The 21,537-nt window shown below is 41.8% G+C and overlaps 1 protein-coding gene across 2 annotated transcripts in view; it reads right to left on the minus strand.

Moving 5' to 3' along the window:
• DOK5 (docking protein 5) overlaps window positions 1-21,537 on the minus strand; it is a 114,484-nt gene that overhangs the window by 51,373 nt on the left and 41,574 nt on the right. For both annotated transcript variants that reach the window (XM_066387447.1, XM_066387448.1), the window contains exon 2: window positions 8,645-8,752. In XM_066387447.1, the coding sequence (XP_066243544.1) occupies window positions 8,645-8,752 (108 nt within the window). The remainder of the gene's footprint in view (window positions 1-8,644; window positions 8,753-21,537) is intronic.

Genomic DNA, 21,537 nt, shown 5'->3' on the forward strand with positions numbered 1-21,537 from the left:
TTTAGGAAAACAATTTTTCTCCTTCTTCTGCTGATAGTAATGTACAAATGATGATTTATTTATATTTACAGAGTGAAAAGGAGATTGCTTCCTAAAAGGCAATTTGCTGCCTTGCTTTCTATAGGCTGTCTCCTAATTATTGTTCCCCTTATGGGACTGAATGAAATAAGTGAGCAATTCACTTTGTATATGCAAATTGCAAAGCACTACAGAAGCTTCAAACTGCTTCATTCTTTAAAAATAAATTAAAGCCATTATCCTCCTGAAAAGGAAAAGGTATAAGCCCCTTTAACTTTTCTAGGCTGTTTTTTGAAAATAAAAGTGCTATGAAAGCAATCCACTTTGGGGTCCATAATGTTTTCTCAAGTATTAATAAAATGAACAAGTATACTATTTTTATTATGACTTTTTGTTGTAACATTTGTTTTATATTATCATTACTGTGTGTTGAAATTTCTGAGTACTCTAAAATACCCTAATGAACATTTCTGTTAAAAAATTTCCAAGTTTCTTATATGTGTTCCAAACCTTTAAATGTTTCCATACTGTCCTTCTTAAGAAAAGTACCCATGGTTTTAGGACAAGCGCCAGTAAGCAGGGACAGGTAAATCAGAAGAGACAGGCTCAGTTCTAATCACAAGTTGTCACCACAAAACATTTCTCTCCACAAATCTTTCCCCAAGACCCTGAACACAGCAGTTTAAGCAAACATTTTATGAAAGATTTCTTAAGAAAGAACCAGTCTAGACAGTGATGCCCCAACCCCCACATAGATGGTCCCATTCTTTCCCAAAATACCTACATGCCCTTGGTCACTTAAAATAAACCGAACTAGTGCCTGTCGGAGTCATAAATCTGATCCATCTCCCTGAAGAACTGAAGAGTGGATCTTTATTTGTACATGTGAAATAACTTAAATGTTCATTGTGTGTTCCTAAGAAAGCCATACACACACACACACACACACACACACACACACACACACACACAAAGAACAGAAAAGTCACTTAGACTGAAACATCTGAAATTTATACAGAGAATGGAATCAGGGTGAAGGGTACCTTCCTCAGCTGTCAGTAGGGGTGTGACTTTTTATCACCTACCTTAACACAATTTGGCAGTAGTTATAAAAATTTTAAAGGTATAGGATATTACCTGGCAATTTTTCTTCTAAGGGTTTTTCTTCCAAAAAGTTTAACATGAGCATATAAAGACAGATGAACAAGTTTTTTTACCATAATAAAATTTATAGTAGCAAAATATTGGAAACTTTTTGTCCATTAATTTGGGTATTTTTAAACAGGTTAACGGTGTATCAATATTGACGAGTAGTCTAGAACTGTTAAATTAATGGGTGTCATTAATAAGCCACTAATTATTGACTTAGAATTATGGTCAAAATGTGAGGGAAAGAGGGCTGCTATCATTAATGTGACAATTTTATTTATCTCATGAACCATAATAGTCCGGCTGTGGAAGAAATTGCTACTAAAAATTACTTAAGAACTACAGACTTACCGCAAGTGTCCCAGGGAAATCTGTAATTATGGTCTCTTTAAATACGTACCATAGTATGTAATAAATTACTCTATTCTTGCTTCAAAATTAGGATCTATGTATATAAGAATGAGACTATGTTTCTATTTGTATACACAGAGAAACTAGTTTGAAAAGCACACATTGATCTAATAGTATTTTTTTTTCCTGAGGACAAAGACTATGGATTATTTTCTATAATAAGACTGTAAGATTATTTTCTTTCATTTTATTTCATACACTTCAGAGTTCTTTAAATTGGTTACAAGGAGTTCATAACTGAAAGACTAAGAAAAGAGAAAAGAAAGAGAAAGAAATCTGCAAAATATTTTGAAGTGAGGTGAGTGGATCTCCATTCTTTTGTCAACACAGCTTCCTAACTGTTAACTCCCTTGGCCAACAATTATTCTATGATTTCTCTCATACCCAAAAAACCACTGATTAATTTTTCACTAACTTGAGAAAAAATAAAACACCCTTTTACTTTTGACATCATTTACAGAGAGCTCCTGAATGGATTTGGATTATATTCAAGTGTTTCCACATACACACAAATGTAAAATTATGTAGGACAAGTCCTAGAGATATATGCTCTTAAAAATTCATTTAAGAAATAAGTGTAAATGGGGAAACAGGTATTTATAAACAATGAACTTTGTAGGTAAAGTTTGTTTCTGTCCTGTTCTTATTTTGCTACATATAAATGGCTGTTTAAGTAAAAAAAAAAAAATTATAGACCAGTGACAGAGAAAACAAATTAAATTTTCATAAACCTTTAAAAAAATTGAGGGTCTTCCCAAAATGCAAGAAAAACTAACCATTTTAAATTAGTCCAATAATTGAGGGATTGGAAAAAAATAATTTAAACCAGATGACTGTTTTATCAGATTATAGACCAAAAATGACTTATGCAAGGTAAGCTCTTAATCCAAAAAGACTTTAAATTTGATCCAAACTAAATGAAATAATTAGTCATAAACTTAAAAAAACATGTACAGGATAGGGAGGCTGAACATTACAAATGCTGATGAAAGAAATCAAAGACAACTCAAATAAATGGAGTGACATACCATGTTCATGAATTGAAAAATTCAACATTAAAAAAAAAAGTCACAATTTGATCTACAGTTTTAATGTGATTCTTATAAAAAATCCTAACATGGGTTTTCTGTAGACACAGACAAGCTTATTTTAGAATTTTATGGAAGGGCAAGACCCTAGACTAGCTAAAACAATCTTTAAAAAGATAATAAAGTGGAAGAAATCATTCTACCCAACATTATGGTTTATATCTACAGTAACCAAGACAGTATGATGTTATAGAGAGACAGATACATAGTTCAATGGAAAAGAATAGAGAATCTAGGAACAGACCCCTTCTAATATGCCCTAATGATTTTTGACAAAGGTACAAAAGCAATTCAATAGGGAAAAAATAACTTTGACCACAGAACCCTGGTCCTCCCAGAGCTCTCCTCTGCTGCACTGTCTAGAGCAGTGGTCCCCAACATTTTTTGGGCCATGGACCGATTTAATGTCAGAAAATATTTTCATGGACCGGCCTTTAGGGTGGGACGGATAAATGTATCACGTGACTGAGACAAGCGTCAAGAGTGAGTCTTAGATGGATGTAACAGAGGGAATCTGGTCATTTTTTAAAAATAAAACATTGTTCAGACTTAAATATAAATAAAATGGAAATAATGTAAGTTATTTATTCTTTCTCTGTGGACTGGTCCCAAATGGCCCACAGACCGGTACCGGTCCATGGTCTGGGGGTTGGGGACCACTGGTCTAGAGCACATTTTAGGAAACACCATATTAGAGAAATTGTTGGATTCGTCTTTCTGGCAAGGTGGATTGAATCCTGCAGTGACTTGCCTTGGAAGTTCAGCCACTTGCAGGATACAGAGAGAAGCAAAGCCAGGAGGAGAAATCATGTTTCCCAAATCTGATCCAGCATCCCTCAGCCACGCCATTGTCCGGGCCTCTCCTTCCACTCAGATTCCTTCCCAATTATTCCTCATCACAGAAAAAGTCAAACTACGCAGAGAAACGCTGAATCCCTTGTGGTGATTGTGAACAACTCTGATTTCCTGAATGAAGACAGTGGACTTGTGTTGAACAAGAAGGAGCTATATTTAAAGTCACTGGAGTCTTAATATGGCTCAATTACAGTTCATCAAATTCACAGCCGTCTCTGACAGCTGGGCGTGCTGGAGGGGTGCTTCACAGAAGACGGAAAAGAAATGAAAAATGAATTGTTCTGTTCATTATTCATATATTTATTTTCCAATTTTTGCACAAAAGCACCTTTAGCTACATTTGCAGTGAGGCAGGCATCAACTTTTTAAATTCTACAGCCAATTTCTTGTTTTAAAACTTCTAAAAGGATCAGCTATGCAAAACTGGCATTTTTTTTTCCTTACTAGTATCTTTAACAATGAAATGAAAACAGTACTGTGTCCTCATATATGCTCCAGATTTCCTACAGGCCAGATAAGTCTGAAAGGCAGAAACTGCGGGCTGAACCAAAAACAGAAGGCTAATGTGTTTCAAAAGGAAAGTTTATTTTTAAAATGCCTGGGTGGGCCCTGGCCGGTTGGCTCAGTGGTAGAGCGTCAGCCTGGCGTGCAGGAGTCCCGGGTTCAATTCCTGTCCAGGGCACACAGGAGAAGTGTCTATCTGCTTCTCCACCCCTCCCCCTCTCCTTCCTCTCTGTCTCTCTCTTCCCCTCCTGCAGCCAAGGCTCCATTGGAGCAAAGTTGGCCCGGGTGCTGAGGATGGCTCTGTGGCCTCTGCCTCAGGTGCTAGAATAGTTCTGGTTGCAACAGAGCAACCAACACCCCAGATGGGCAAAGCATCGCCCCCTGGTGGGCATGCCGGGTGGATCCCGGTCGGGCGCATGCGGATGTCTGTCTGCCTGCCCCCCCCCCCCATTTCCATCTTCAGCAAAATACACACACAAAAAAATAATAAATAAATAAAAATGCCTGGGTGCAGGTGGGTTGAGACCAACAAAGGGTGTCAGTCCCGAGCTGTGGGAGGGAGCATTAGATATAGGGGCTGCTGCAGGCCTTTGCTGGTATGGAGTTGGGTGCACCTGGACATCCTTGGATTAACATATTTGGGTTTGTAGCCTTGGTTACTGACATGACAATGAGCAGGAGGAGGGGGATTCCGCTGCAGAAACACAATTCTTTCTGATGTAGCATAGGCATAACCAGCGTGGTCCTTTCTGGTGTCCTTGGTAAATCTTGCAGATAGCCAAGAGGTCAGGAATCTCCCAGGCACAGCTGGGACCGGGCACCTCTGGGCCTGTGGCTAGGCTTTCACAATCAACTACTGTAATTTAAACTCCCCTAATGGTCAGGTCCCTCCCCAATATAAGCTTTCCCTGACACTCCTGCAAAGGTAAACTTTTTGCTACATTTCAGAGTAAAGGCCAGGAAGCCAGTGAGAGAGAACAGCCAGCAAATTAACTACAACCTGACAGTGGGGGATGAGAACGCTCTGTTTTGAGCCATAGTGGGAAGGTGGGTGAGAGGAATTTGAGGGTTTTTTGGTTTTTTTTTTTTGTATTTTTCTGAAGCTGGAAATAGGGAGAGACAGTCAGACATACTCTCACATGCACCCGACCGGGATCCACCCAGCACGCCCACCAGGGGTGAAGCTCTGCCCACCAGGGGGCGATGCTCTGCCCTTTCGGGCGTCACTCTGTTGCGACCAGAGCCACTCTAGCGCCTGAGGCAGAGGCCAAGAAGCCATCCCCAGCGCCCGGGCCATCTTTGCTCCAATGGAGCCTCGGCTGCGGGAGGGGAAGAGACTGAGAGGAAGGAGAGGGGGAGGGGTAGAGAAGCAAATGGGCGCTTCTCCTGTGTGCCCTGGCCGGGAATCGAACCCGGGACTTCTGCACGCCAGGCCGACGCTCTACCACTGAGCCAACCGGCCAGGGCCAGGAATTTGAGTTTTAAAGTGGCTCTGGATTTAAAGGAGCCCTAACCCTAACAACATCTACATGAGTCACACCATCTCTGTATAGACCAACTAGCATCATGTACAGGCCCCCGTGTCTTTTGGAAATTGCTTTACTTACAGTCGAATAAACTCTGGAACCTGGTCACGGTGGGCTACTTACAACCCCAGTATTTTATGATCAAGATTCATAAATTGCACAGCAATTAGATTTTTAAAAAATGCCTATCTCAGAGTTACTCTAGCTTTTTACATGCCCCCAAGAGATTAATATTAAAATATTTCAGATCTAAAAGAATAAAAAGGATGAATTCGACTACAGGAACTCATCAAGGGCTGGGAGGCTTAATGTAGATAATTCTTCCGTTCCAATGCTTTGAACTTGGGTTAATGATTATTAGAGATGAAAGAGAATTGGCTTACCCCATTACTCAAAGATTTACATATTAAATTCCAAAGCCAGCAGGTAGGAGTCTGAACTAGGGCAAGTTAGTCCTCAACCTCCCCTGCTTGTTTCATAAGCAAGGAGGAACTTTCGGTCCAGTTTGGTCTTCCATTTGAGTCTTTCCTCCTAAAACTTCCCAATCCTGGCTTTCTCTGCACCTATTTACCACACACCCCACTACCTCCAAATCAAAATTCCCTTTCCTGGCTTCAGACGTCTCCAGTGCAGATTTTTAATGGTTCAGCTGAATAAAAGTTTGACACAAAGACATCTATACGTGTTCCATGTCTTCTGATGATAATATTCATTGCTTTCCAACAATTCTGTAAAATGTGTCCACTGTATGTTAAGCACTGATAACTAATAGAGATGCCTAACCTTATCAGCCCCCCCCCCCCAAATCTCTGCCATTGTGGACCTTATTTTATGGTGTACATAAGACAAAGACAGTAAGGAACGACCAAGTAAACATGTATGTAGTGATAAGTGCTAGAGAGAAAAATAAAGGGAGATAGGGTGGAGGTCAAAAGAGTCCATTTTAAGTCATGGGGTCAAGAAGTGGCTTCACTTTGAGAAGAATTCAAGCAACGCCTTGAGCACAATAAGGTAATGAGCTGTGTGGGTATTTGGGGGGATAGCATTCCAAGGAAAGGGAAAAACGAGTTCAAAGGGAGGGATGTGCTTGGCATCCTCTAGGGACAGCAAGGAGCCCAGGTGTCTCTCCAAGTAAAGTGGGTTAGGAAACTGAGCAGATGAGCTTTAACAGGCTACAGGGAGTCAGGTCGTGTGAGTGTGGGGTCCACTATAAGGACTCGGCTGAGGGTTCTGAGCTGGGGTATCATGATGCGATGGGTAGATGTTTCAAGTAGGCTCCAGAGGGCTGAGAATTAGGCAACCCAGGGGCTTGGACTACAGCGGTAGCAACAGAGGTTGTGAGAAGTGTTCAGGGTCTTTGTGCATATTGAATACAGAGCCAGCACCATTCACTCATGGACTGGATTTGGAGAGTTTCTATAAAGCATTCCTTGCTTGTCCTCTTTCTTCTCTTAGGTATCTACAGGTCTGTAAGCAAAACATAGCCTATTTTGCTATTTTTCTACATTCCAAAAAGTAGGAATAAGGGACTGTGAGGACTCAGATATTCCTGAATATATGTGGGGCTCTCCCAAAACAAGGAAGGACTGATGGACATCAAAGCCACACACAAGGACCAGAAAGAACCACAGTCTGATGGCATCTTAGTCTGTTCATGCTGCTATAACAAATTACCATGGCAACTTACTATATAAACCAAGGTGTCAACAGGGGTCCTTCCTAAGATGTCCAGTCACTACTTTTGAAGAATTTGCACGAAAGCAAAGATTATTCACTGCCCCTCACTTAGCCAAATTTCTGTGCTAATGGATCTACTGGTTTCACAGAAAATCTTAAATGGCAAGTAGTGGCCTGAAAAATGCTCAACAAATGAGGACAAGAATCTTCAATATGGAAAACCAAAACAATGAAAATATCCTATCATCAAAATAAGCATGGTCGCTCCATAGTCAAAAGAGCAGTATTTTCCCAATACAGGAATAACCAGAAGAAAAAGTGTTACCCACATGCTTTTACCCACTCTCACAAACAGAGAATATATACAGGCTGCCCAATAAGGAAAACCAAGAAAAACACTGCCATGGAGAGGTAAGACATGCCTAATTTGCAATTCCAATTAGTAAGCATACCTTGTATTTACCTTAACTTTCCACTGGTGAATGATGCATTTTAACACACAATTACTTTTTTTTTTTTTTGTATTTTTCTGAAGCTGGAAATGGGGAGAGACAGTCAGACAGACTCCCGCATGCGCCCGACCGGGATCCACCCAGCACGCCCACCAGGGGGCGACGCTCTGCCCACCAGGGGGCGATGCTCTGCCCCTCTGGGGCGTCGCTCTGCCGCGACCAGAGCCACTCCAGCGCCTGGGGCAGAGGCCAAGGAGCCATCCCCAGCGCCCGGGCCATCTTTGCTCCAATGGAGCCTTGGCTGTGGGAGGGGAAGAGAGAGACAGAGAGGAAGGAGGGGGGGTAGAGAAGCAAATGGGCGCTTCTCCTATGTGCCCTGGCCGGGAATCGAACCCGGGTCCCCCACACGCCAGGCCAACGCTCTACCGCTGAGCCAACCGGCCAGGGCCACAATTACTATTTTTAGTGAGGAAGTCTCACTACTACTACTGAGAAAACTGGAAATCTGAATTAAATTGAGTCATTAAATTTAAAGAAATAAACTAGTGGATGCGACTTCCTCTTCCTCCACCAATCATTCATTTTCCAGCCGCCCCCCAGTCTCCTCTCCCCACATCCCAAGCTCTGAATGAGGGTCTTCTCCACATCAGGCACTGCGCCAGATTCCAGGAGGTCTGATCCTGACCCTCGTGGGTCTCTGATGTTGGAAGCAGGGTCAAGTGGAAAACTTACGAAACAACATGGTAAGTTCTTACAGTCACGATTGGAAAAGAACAATGTGACTTTATATTAGGCAATTATTTTAAACTATTGGCAAGTAGATGTTATTTTAGAGATGTTCCGTGCTTGGAAAAAGAATTATTTGTGCCTTGGTCAAATAATCTAGCCAAGTTTTCAGACTCGATGAACTCAAGTTTCCTACCTGTGAACAGATTTCTGGAAAGCCTCAGCTAGGGAGTCTTACCTTGTGATAACACCGGAAATAGGCAGCACGTTCATCGGAAAACTTCTCCAGTCTCTTTGGACCCTTGCTGGAGGCTTTCTTGAAGACGAGCCAGCATCTTTGATAAATCTGGAAGAAAATACAAAGACTGCATTCAGCATCACAACCAACGCAGCTATTATGTAATAACATTTGCATTTAAATGTTTGCCTTTTTGATGTTTTCACCTGTAAAATATTCAGTGTGATGTTGCACCAGGAAAATAAAATTTTAAAAACCAAAACTATTTCCACAATGGGTGTATTATGTCGTTCTGACAATTACTGGAGCCAAAAAGAAAATAAGTATCAGAAGGAAAATTTCTTAATGTTTTGATAACAGTATCAGTAGAAATATTTGACAAAAAGTCCCAGAGATAAAAATCTCAAGTCATTTCAAATCATATAGGCATTCGTGGCACATGCTCCAATTTCAGGTGCAATTAAATGTGGGAATCAGGGGTCCAATATATTCACAAGACTTCACTGGAAGTTCGAGAAAGAGACAGTCTGTGTGTCATTTCTTAAATACCCAGAGGTATCAGTAAAACAATAGAGTAATTAACATCAATTTGTTTGGCTTTCATCTTGCAGAGTCATTAATTTATCAATTCTGTAACATGGAGACAAAAATGGAAAGAAAATTCAGTGGAGAAAGGGTTGCCTTTTAAACAAATGATGTTGGAATCACTGAACAGCCATAGGGGAAAAACAAAACACCTTCTCTTAAAATGAACTCAGAATGGCCTTAAATGTAAAACAAAACTATAAAGCTTGTAGTGGAAGACAAAAAGAAGAAAACGGCTCAGGTTATGGTCTGGACAAAATGTTCTTAAGACTTCATACCACAAGCACAATCTGTAAATGAAAAACTTGCCTAGGTGTGTATACCTCATCAGAACTTAAAAGTTTTGTTATGTCAAATACCCTATTAAGAGGATGAAAAGACAAGGTACAGACCTGGAGAAAATATTTGCAAACCACACAGCTGACAAAGGATTAGTATCTAGAATGTTAAAGATCTCTCAAATCTCAAGAGTTAAAGAAATACTCCGACTACAGCGCGGACAAAGAAGACGTGAACGGACATTTCCCCAAAGATGACACACAGATGACTGAGTAGCACGTGAGAAAATACTCAACATCATCAGTCATCGAGGAAATGCTCATTAAAACCACAATGAGATATCATTACACACCAATCAGACTGGCTAAAATTAATTAATTAATTAATTAATAATAACCCCACCACCAAATGCCGACAGGGATGCAGAGACAACAGTTCCCTCATGCATTGCTGGCGGACGGGTAAACTGGGGCAGCCAGCCACTCGGAAACACAGTTGAGCAGTTTCTTTATAAAACTAAAGCAACGTACAACCAGTCGTTGTGCTTCTACACATCAACCCCAGAGAAAAGCAAACTTCCCACAAAATAAATCTGAGCAAGAATGTTCACAGCAGCTTTATTTGTATCAGAGCAAAACTGGAAACAACCCACACATCCTTCAATTGTAGATGGTTTATAACAGTAACATACAATACTACTTAGCTATAACTGCAGATGAACTATTAAGACGGCAACAATTTGAATGAGTCTTCAGAGAATTATGCTGAGTGGGGGGGGGGGGGAGGTGAAGGGGAACCACACTGAAAAGGTTACATACTGTATAACTGCATTTACAGAATTCTTGAAATGACAAAACTATAGGATACACATTAGTGGTTGTCAAGGGTTAGGGATGGGGGGCTGCAGAAGGGTGTGTATATGAAAATGTAACATGGGGAATCCATATGGTGATGGAATTGTTGTGTGTCCTGACTGTATTATTGCCAATATCTTGGTTATAATATCGCACTATAAATGGAAAGATGTTACCATCAGAGAAACTGAGTCAAGGTACATAATCTTCATGAAATATTTTATACAACTGAATGTGAATCTACAATTATCTCAAAATAAAACATTTTTAAAAACTGTAAATAGAAAAATGTAGCAATATTAAACCCAGATCTTAAAATTACAGCCTATCCCAAAGACAGACACCTAGACTCTTCACCAGTCCCACTTGTTCTGCCATCAGACCGCAGATTAATTAACCGCAGACTAAGGAACTTTAAGATGTCAAGCTACAAGACCCACTGGTAAGAGTTCGAGCATCCTTTTCAGGATGGAGATGCAGCCATGAAATGAAAATTCTCGGTACCATGGCTGGCAAATAGCAGTCTTACCAACATCTCGCTTATTTCTGAGTAACAGATGCGACAACTGCCTCCCTTAAAATCCGACAACCACCACAGAACTGCAATTATGGTGGGAATGACTGTCACTCTGATTGTTCAAATAAAAGGTGCAGAAAATAGGTTTCTCACTGTCGTTCTATTATTGGCAACCACTTTCTTTTGTACATGCCCCAGAAAATGAGTGAGAAATTGAGCATGCTAAAGGTATGCAAGAAATAAGCCACTACTGAAAAAAATTATTATCACTGAGTTAGCTTAAATTTGCTAATTATGCCTCAACTTTCAGATCCAATCCTGAATGATAATATTTCTAATTTTTTGTTGTTGTGGTTCATTTTCTTTACAATTCCACCAGTATTTTCTTGGCGTATGTCCAAAGGCATTGAACACAAGCTAAAGATTCCTTAATTTGAGCATGTCTGCCGATTTTCATCTAGCCCATCTCTATTAAATTTAGGGGATTTTTCATTTCTCATTATTTTTGTCTTTCTGTTGTTTTCTTAAATAGCAGTGCAAAAGCGCAATCAAATCACTGCGAACATACCATCCTACAAATTCACATGCAACATTGCTTGTAAACTATTGGCTTGAAGTCAACACGGCATAGACGGAAACATATTGTCTCATCAGGAGATAAAGAAAACCGAAATTTGGCTTATGAAAGAGCCCTTCAAAATGTTTGTAACATACAAACACATGGTACAAAAACAGATAGTGGAAACTTAATGGGGACCTATGCAATCTGGGCATTCCTAGACTCTGTCATGCATTACACATCAGTGGCTCTCACAGTTGCTCCAACATCACTCAAAGTAACTGTTAAATGTGCATATTCCTAAAGATTAGCCAGGACCTAATGAATCCCAGCTTCTTGGAGTGGAGCCAGGCAAATTTGCTCTTGAACTCATTCCCCAAATCTTTTAGTCTTTGATGGCATAGGGCTTTGTTGCAACTACTAACCTCATGAAAGCAGCCACAGAATAGGTGTGTGTATGAATGGTGTGGCTATCCTCCAATAAAACTTTTGATGTTTAAGTAAAAAATATAATTTTAATTTTAAAAGGATAAAGTTTTCCAATAAAACTTCTGATTGCTGTTTAAAATTCAGGCTTTGGGCCAGATGTGGGCCATAGGCCATAATTTGTCAACCTGTGGTCTATGGTCATATCTCTCAACTGTTTAAACCCAGGTTACCTTTTGATGAACATAAAAATCTCTGACATGTCCCTCCTGAGGGAAGAAGAGGAAGAAATATGCCCCAGGTCAAAATCCCGATATATATAGTCCCATTTTCCTTCCAAGCCAAAATTTGATTTCAATAAAATGATATTAAAAGGCTGACCTGCGGCCTGGTTGGTCCCTCCATAGCATTCCGGGTCCCCGCCCTCTGTTAGGAATCACTGCTCTGCCAAGAAAGCAGGAACTTTCCCCCAAGGAGCAACTTCACAAGCAGAGACATTAGCATTCCATCTCTGCCCATGAGCTATAATTAGCTTTTTACAGTTACCTTATTCTAGGAAGTCAAGGTGTACTTGGAAGAAAAGGGCGATGGGGACTGTTTGCCATTTGGCCAGCATCTCCTTTCTGTAATCACAGTGACTGTCTCTTCTTGTCTGAGAATTCTCCCCCACTCTGAAGCTACATCCTCAGCTATACCGTGCTAAGTGAGCCTCATTTCTCACACCCTAACCTTATTTTCAGCCACTCTCCTAAACAAATCAAATATTCTTCTCATCCAGGATGTGACTACCCACACCTAGCCTGGTGTTATAACGTGCAGGGCAGAATGCTGAGCTTGTTAGGGGGTCTATCTCAGTTTCCCCTTCCCATAACCCTAGAGAGCTGGTGCTACTATTATCCCCGATTTACAATGAGGAAATACGGCCATAGTGAGGTAGTTAGTTCACTAAGTATGCCGCAAGGGCATGAAGCTAGTAGGAATCAGCCAGGATTCCAACCTCAGATTGCCTGATTCTGGAGAACAAGCTCTTAGCCATGACTCCAGGACTTTCCCAGAAAAGTCAGACTCCTGGGGATGCATATCTACATGCTGAGGATCCAGCCATCTGCAAGGAGTTTATTTTCATGCTTAACACGATCTAAAAAGGGACATTCAGTTGTAGCCATATGCTCTTTCATCTGGATGGCAACTTTGCAACCTAGCTACTTCAGGGTGACATTTGCATTTGTGATTTAAGTTCACTGGCATCCAGTGCTCACCTACAGTGGCAGTTTGCAGTGGAGGATTTCTGAAAGTGGAGTCTTAAGACCCAAGTCCAGGACGCCATGGATTCTTAGCAATCCATAAGAAGTGTTTGCATGTCAACGAATTCCACGCTCTCTGTTCCTAAGGGAAAAGTACTCAGTGTCCTTCACTATGCCCAGAAACCCAAATGAGCTAAGTATTTATTTCTAACTACATTGGAAGTATCTCCTGCAACTTCTCATCCTTCTGGGCCTGCCTTGCCTCTCGAACCTTCAGCCTCTTGTTCTTATCAGTTACAACTGCAGCAATCTAAAGTCTGCCTAGCTATTTCTCTCTGCTGGTGTGGGCAGTCTACTACTATTGGGCTCACCGATGACTTCTCTAGGAACACCCAGCCCCCACATTGGCTACTGATGCCCAGCCATAGTAAAGAGCTTCCCCTCCCTAGTCGCGGGTTCCCCTGTTACTTTGAGCCCCGACAGCCACAGAAAATGGCACTGATGATGCAATCTGGAAATACAGGGGAGGAGACATTAACCAAAGAGAAATAGGAGATAAAAAAAAAAAAAAAATAGAGCCCGGAAGATAATTTCCCCACCATCAACCATCGTCTGCACATTTCTCCTTTCACAGTTTAAGAATTTGACCTGGTTGGTCTCTGAGACCAACATGGTTATAACTTTCTTGTTCTCAGAGTGACTGTCATTATGAGATTTTAGAAGGACATAGATGAAGAAATAAAAGGAGGAGTCCTTGGGCATCCTTGAGTCATAACTTGTAGGCTGTTATTAACTCCACATACCAAAATAACGAGCTGGTTCAGAATCGATATTTTGTGAAGGAAAAAAAAAATCATTTTAATGAGCAAGCAATGTGATCCCATGCCTACCATTTAGATAGTATACCTTTCATTTGCAAGGAAAGGAATGTTGATTTGAAGAAAAGGTACCAAGGTACATTTTAAATTCACTGCAGAAAAAAAAAGTACCAGGAAAAACGGGATAATTAATCATAATATAAAATTTTTATAGAGAATTAAAAATACGTAGCCCGCACAGGCAATAAATTGGCTATGTCAGTCTTTCGCTAATGGTGAAGTAAATTAGGACAATGTTTCTAGAGGCAGAATTATGTCTACCCTTTGACCTGGAAGTATTAATTCTAGGAACTTCCCCCTGAGGAAATAATTAAGAAACTACACAAACATATGGGAATAGGGTTCTCCAGCATAAAACTGATGTTCTAAATGTTCCAAGGAACTGGTTTCATTAATGATGGCATACCTGTAAACTGGAAATTGCCATCATTAAAAATGACGCTGTAAAATAATATTTATACCCTAGAAAATGCTATTAGTAAATGGCTAAGTGTGAGCGGGAGGCTCTCCCTGCTTTTCAATCTGTTTCTACTCCATTATAGACGCTCATTCATTAGCTACGACTCAGTTGCTCATACAAAGATTGTGAGCTCTATTTGATCCTTCCCCACCTGCCATCGTCCGCACACACATGTGTGCACACACACATGCACACACACTCACATTCATACACTCACAGGGAAAATTGCTTCGACTGGAACACTATGTATTTTCTGACCCACACACTTCCCAGGTGATCCGCCTCTGAGTGTAGATGCTACTCTCAACTCCAGATTGTTGGCAACTCAGAACAATGCAAAATGTTTCTAGTCCATAAAGATGCAATTTCTGACCCTTCCAGTAGAGGCTCCCTTGACTCTCTCCCCCCGCCGTGGATGAAGCTAGTGCTGCCTCCTTTGGGACATTTCTTACGCTGTGCAGAATCCACTAATGTGTGGGCTTCTTGGATTTCCCCTTGGGCTGGTGACAGTATTCTGCTCTGTCCTCTCATTGAATGAATGAGCCAACTAGTCTTTAACAGGCTCACTTTATGTCACTATGTCATGACTTTACCTGTTTCTGCAAATTATCTCTCAATGCATCACTCACCGAATACTGTTATCTTTTACCTTGTAGGTAAGTTGGAAGCATCTTTACTTCTTCACTGGGGACCACTACCCTCGTCTAAGCCACCACCTCCTAAGTTTCTGAGTTTCCCTGCCTTCCTTCTTGCCTCATTTCAGTCCATGTCCTACAGTACGTGTGGGTGACCTTTAAAACCTGACCACATCAATCCACTCTTTGACACGTTTCTGCAGCTGCCTTGTGCCTTCAGGGTAAAAACCGAAGCCATGAGGAGACATTCCAGAACTTGCCAGAACTTGCCCCTCCCTGCCCCATCTCAGCCTCATTTTGCTGCTTCATTTATACATTCTTTACTTACAAATCCACATATATGCGTGTTTAGTAATGATCAAACAAGGAATATGTTATTGCGTAAAACTCTTCATGGAATCAGTATCTGTCAGGAACCATTCTTGCTACTGTGGGAGGTTATAAAAATATACATTTCCTCTCACCTTCTAAGTTCTTCTAGTTGGGCTCATAGTCCGATTAACAGAGACAGAGTTAATGGGAGAAAATCAGATTTTAATGCAAGTATGGGGGAATGCCCATAAGCATGAAAATTCCAAAGACAATGAGGTAACACATAGGGTATATATGTCATTTTGGACCAAGGGAAGGGGGTTGATAGGATTTCAAAGAAAGTAGGCTATTTACAGGTAGTTGAGGAAGAACAGAATATATACGATATATGGAAGGCAAATGCTTGCTTCAAGGAGACTCGGGGGTGATCTAGCTACCAGGCCCCTGCTGGAAGCCTTTCTATCTTATTTATTTCAAATTAGGCTAAGATGAATCAGCTAAGATTTCTTTCCCAGAACATGTCTTTCCATCTGACTCTCTTAAGCCAGAAAAGGGGAGGGCCAAAGGCTCTTTCTGAGTCTTTTGTTCCTTAATAACCAGCTTCAAGTCAATATTGCAAAAGGCAGCTTTCGGGTTTCGGTCCCCTTCACTGCATGTAGAAAACCCCCCTTGTTGGTGCAAAGTTCACCAGTGTGGGGATGGCCATCACTAAGAGAATGTGTGTATTCTTTTCTTTCTCTCTCCACTTCTTTTCTTTTTATTATTAATACTATTATTTATTGATTGATTTTAGAAAGAGAGGAGAGAGAGAGAGAAACATCATTTGCTGTTCCACTTATTCATGCTTTTTTTTTTATTCTTTTTTTTTTTTTTTTTTTTTTTACAGTGACAGAGAGAGTCAGAGACAGGAACAGACAGACAGGAACAGAGAGAGATGAGAAGCATCAATCATTAGTTTTTCATTGTGACACCTTAGTTGTTCACTGATTGCTTTCTCATATGTGCCTTGACCGTGGGCCTTCAGCAGACCGAGTAACCCCTTGCTCGGGCCAGAGTAACCCTTTGCTCGGGTCCAAGCTGGTAAGCCTTGCTCAAACCAGATGAGCCTGTGCTCAAGCTGGCGACCTCGGGGTCTCGAACCTGGGTCTTCCGCATCCCAGTCCGACGCTTTATCCACTGCGCCACTGCCTGGTTAGGCTGATTGATTCTTCTATGTGCCCTGATCAGGGATTGAACCCACAACCTTGGTGTATTGGGATGAGGTTCTAACCAACTGAGTTGCCCAGCCATGGCTCCTGTTCCTCTCTGTTCTCCAGATCTACAAAGCAGAAGGAAGTGGAGAAGTGAGGAAAAGAACTGCCCAAAGCAGTGATATTTACTTAGTTACTATGTTTAACTAACCTTGTGAAAAAAAAAAAAAAAAAAAAGACAACTTTAGAAATGCCAGAGAAATTTAACTACTGGATCAGCATTTTATTCAAACAAAAATTTGAGAGCTGATACGGCTCATTAATTCACTCAACACATTTACTGGGTGCCTTCCACGTCCCAGGTGCTGTTTAGGTACGAGGGCAATGGCTGTAGACAATATGAGGAAAATTCAATGTCTTCCTGGGCTTATAGACAATCAATAAGTTAATAAGATATGTATGCACACGTGTGTGTGTGTGTGTGTGTCTTACAGTGCACTGATAATGAACAAAAATAAACCAAGAGAAGTGGATAGAAACTTCAACAGTGGCTATTTTGATAAACGGGGTAGTGAGGGACATTCTCAGAGAGAAGGCGGTATGTGAGCAAAGACCTGAAAGAGACAAATAGATGAGGGGTAACGGAGAGGATACAGGAGGGGTATAGTCAAATGAAACAAGTGGGCCCAGCACAGAAACATGCCCAGCATGCAGAAGAATGAACAAGGAGGGCAGCGTCAGCGCCCGGGACTCAGGCGTGGTGGTGGTGGTGGTGGTGGTGGTGGTGGTGGTGGTGGTGGTGAGAGTGGGTCACACTGGGTCTTCAGGGTGTTCTTGTAAACATGTAGACTTTCTCTCTGAATGACATGGGACGTGAGATGAGAAGGGGTTTCTTTGTTTTGTTTTTGTTTGTTAGGTTTTTAACAAGAGAGAAGGGGGGACAGAAGGGACACACAGATGAGAAGACAGGGAGAGAGATGAGAAGCATCAATTCTTCATTGTGGCTCCTTAGTTGTTCATTGACTGCTTCCTCATATGTGCCTTGACCAGGGGGCTCCAGCAGAGTGAGTGACCCCTTGCTCAAGCCAGTGACCTTGGACTCAAGCCAGCAACTATGGGGTCATGTCTATTAGCCCACGCTCAAGCCGGCAATCCTGGGCTCAAGCTGGTGAGCCCGCGCTCAAGCTGGCCACCTCAGGGGTCGAACCTGGGTCTTCAGCATCCCAGGCTGACACTCTCTCCACTGTGCAACCACTTGGTCAGGTGAGATGAGGAGTTCTGAATGGACATAATATACAATCCAATTTACGTACAGTAGACTACAGAAAGCTAAAGGCAGCGCAGGGAAACTGGCTGGGGGCTACCACAGTAAACCATGTGGGGGTGACAGTGATTCGGGCCAGGGCATAACTGGGGAAGGGGAGGAGTCATGGCCAGAATCTGGATATATTTTGAAGGTAGAACCAATAGCTTTATTGATGGAATTGGATGTAGGAATGAGAGCAAGGAAAGAATCAAGAATGATGACAAGATTTTTTAGCTCAAGGAAGTAAAAGGCCAGAGTCTCCATCAACTGAGCAAGCCTAGGGGTGGAGCGAGATTTGCAGGAAGGGTGTGTAGTCTAAGGATGGACACAATGAGCCTGCCGTGTCGATTAAACATCATAAGTGTATATAAACATTGTATTAAACATAATGATGATGCAGTTATGTATAGGTGAACCTGTACATACAACTGACCCTTGAACAGCACAAGGGTTAGGGATGCCAAACCCTGCACAGTCGAAAATCTGTGTATAACTTTTCATTCCCCAAAAACTTAACTACCAAAAGCTTACGGTAGACCAAAAGCCTTACTGATAACATAAAAAGTTGATTAACACATGTTTTGTATGTCATCTGCATTATATACTGTATTCTTACAATAAAATAAGCTGGAGAAAAGAGAATAGTATCAAAAGAAAGTCATAAGAAAAATACATTTACAGTATTTATTGTGATTATAAGTGGCCCCACGCAGTTCAAACACATGCTGTCCAAGGGTCAACTGTACAAGATTTTATATTGGCTTCTAAAATGAATGAAAAATACTATCTTCCTTATAGGGCTATTGATGAATCGGTACATTTAAAGAACTGACATTGATTTGGGAAGCGTCCTGGGTCTTCTGGGTCTGCATGCTACCAAAGACAACACACATTTGGATTCCTTCACTCATTCACTGAGCAAATATTCACTGAGTATCTACTATGTACTAGATCCCGCTCCGAGCACTGAAAAAATGGTAGTGTGCAAAGCCCCCAGGTTCCCTTTCCAGTGTGCGGAGACAGAGAAGTAATTCTCCCAGCCCCTGGCACGAAGCCTGGTGTGTGGCGATAATGATTATGGACTCCATTTGCAGAGCACTGTCATTTGGTTGTATGCACTCAATAAGTCTTTGGTGCAATTAAAAACGAAATGATCTCATTGTGGCTTCCAAAGGGACTCCCACAGTGGTCTTTGAGTGATCACCAAACCAAAATCACCAAGACTAAGCTCCAATTTCATAGTCTGGCCCTGTGTAATCTGACCCCTGCCTACTTGGTGGGGGGGGGCTCATCTCCCATCATGCCTGCTTTGCTCATGACACACCAGCCTCCAAAATGTTATATTCTTCTCCGATGAGGGATAAAAGAATTTGCCAGAACTCTCTCCCCCATTGCTGTTCACAGGGCTGCCTTCCTTTCGTCCTGCAGGTCTGAGGTGTAACTTCCCTATCAATTAGCTATTGTTTCATAACAAAATCACCCCAGAGCTTAGTCGCTTTAAACAACAACCATTTATCACTGTTGTGACTATAACAACTAACGAGGCAGTTCTGCTGATCTGACCTGGCTCCGTTAATCAAGGCTGGGCTTGTTCACTCGTGAGCAGTCAAGTCACGGAGGAGGTCTTGAGTTTGCCTGGGGCGACTCAGCTCTGTGCCACCTGATCTCCGGATCTCCAGCGGGTTAGCTGGGGCATATTCTCACAGAGCAAGCAGAAGTCAGTGGAGTAACAGAAAAGCCGTTGCTACCGGTGGGGGCCCTTCATTATAGCTGGATGGGGATCGAAGTTCTGTCTCCTCATGGCATCTGCACTGACACACCAGTGGGGTGGTCTCATTCCCACTGGGAGATGGTGAAGACCCTCACTCTCCACGAGGACACCATCCCAGCTGGAAAACGATGGGCGCCTCATTATGGCTGGGCAAAGGCGGAAGTCCTGACTCCCCACATTGGTCTCTTCTGGCACCATGTTGGGGAAGGCTAATTACCAAGTGGCAGGAAAGAAAGTCCTGGCTCCCTTCTTAGACTTCATAGACGCCACCTTGATGGGTAGAATATCTTGGTACATTTGAAGGGGATCAAAACACACCATGCTAAAATAGGCCACTTTAGCATAAGGATTATTTTGAGCTGAAGGCAATTGAGAAACAACAGATACAGGAAAAGCTCTCTTCCCTCTCCTTTCTGCCTACATGCAAGGCATCAATTTCCCTTTAACAGTGTAACACAGACATGTTAATAATGGTGTTTCCTTCTCTTATACCAGAAAGATCAGAGATGGCACCAAGATGAGTATGAGTAACAAACTATACTAAACAACCCTGATCTACTATACATTTCCTAGTCATCTTCCCATAATTTACTGTCCCGAGGAGCTCAAAACCTCTTTCCTTCGTCTAGTCCAGTGGTAGTCAACCTGGTCCCTACCTCCCACTAGTGGGCGTTTCAGCTTTCATGGTGAGCGGTAGTGGAACAACCAAAGTATAAAGAAAAAGATAGATTTAACTATAGTAAGTTGTTTTATAAAGATTTATTCTGCCAAACTGAGCAAAAATCCGACATAAAGTACTTGGTAAGTAATTATTATTATATGCTTTAACTTGCTGTAACTCTGCTTTATAAATTTTATAAAGTAAAGTTACTTCTCTACTTTATAAATCACCATTACTGTGGAACCGGTGGGCGGTTAGAAAATTTTACTACTAACAGAGATACAAAAGTGGGCGGTAGGTATAAAACGGTTGACTACCCCTGGTCTAGTCCCTTCTCCACAATTTTTCATCCTTTGTTAAAATGTTTTATGTGATCCCAAACATAACCAATGTTTGGATTGTCACATCTCTCCTGTGAAGTCCCCATGAATATAAAGTTATCAATGAAATTTGCCGAGTTTTTCTCCTGTTAATCTGTCTTTGGTCAAGTTAATTCACCACGCCCTGGTACGAGCACCTAAGAGGGCAGAGGAAAATATTTTACTGACTGCAGAGCCTTACTTCCACTTACTGTGGAAGTCCAGATTCTGTCCTCGGCCTTCGCTGGCAGGGGTGGGGGCCGCGGTCCATTCTGTGGGGTTCGGCTGACATAAGGCAGTCATTAAGCGTATTGCTAGGCTGCCTCATTTCCTGGTCTGTTGATCAGAAAAAGGGGTTTTGCTGGGATGTTTTTGTACCCATACATGTTTTTATGTTGCTGGCTTCTTAGCTCCAAGTCTGGGATATATGGGGCCAAAAGAAAACCCAGGAATATCACACTCTGCTGTTCCTCCCATCCTACATCCCGAGTCAGGCTGGCTCTCCCTGCCTTGCAGAGTCTTCTGATTTATATGTATATCTGACCCTATGTAATATATAATGTCCAGGATTTTAGTTGTACACAGAAGGAGGAACAGCAGAAGGTATGTCTACTCACTAATCCCAGCATCAGGAGTCTGTAAATGCTTTAATAAGCCTCCGCTAAGGTCAACTTTGCTAATATTCAGCTCACATGGTCAAGCCCAGAGTCAGAGCAGAGAAGGCTAATCAAGCTTCAGGGTAACCTTCATGGAAGGAATTGAAACCACCAAGGCACTCACAGTCTACCATGATGTCACCTCCTCAGAGACACCTCCTACCTACCAAATCTAATGCACCTCCAACTCTCTCACACTAA

This window comes from Saccopteryx leptura, chromosome 5 (genome assembly GCF_036850995.1).
Source record: "Saccopteryx leptura isolate mSacLep1 chromosome 5, mSacLep1_pri_phased_curated, whole genome shotgun sequence".
Taxonomy (NCBI): Eukaryota; Metazoa; Chordata; class Mammalia; order Chiroptera; family Emballonuridae; genus Saccopteryx; species Saccopteryx leptura.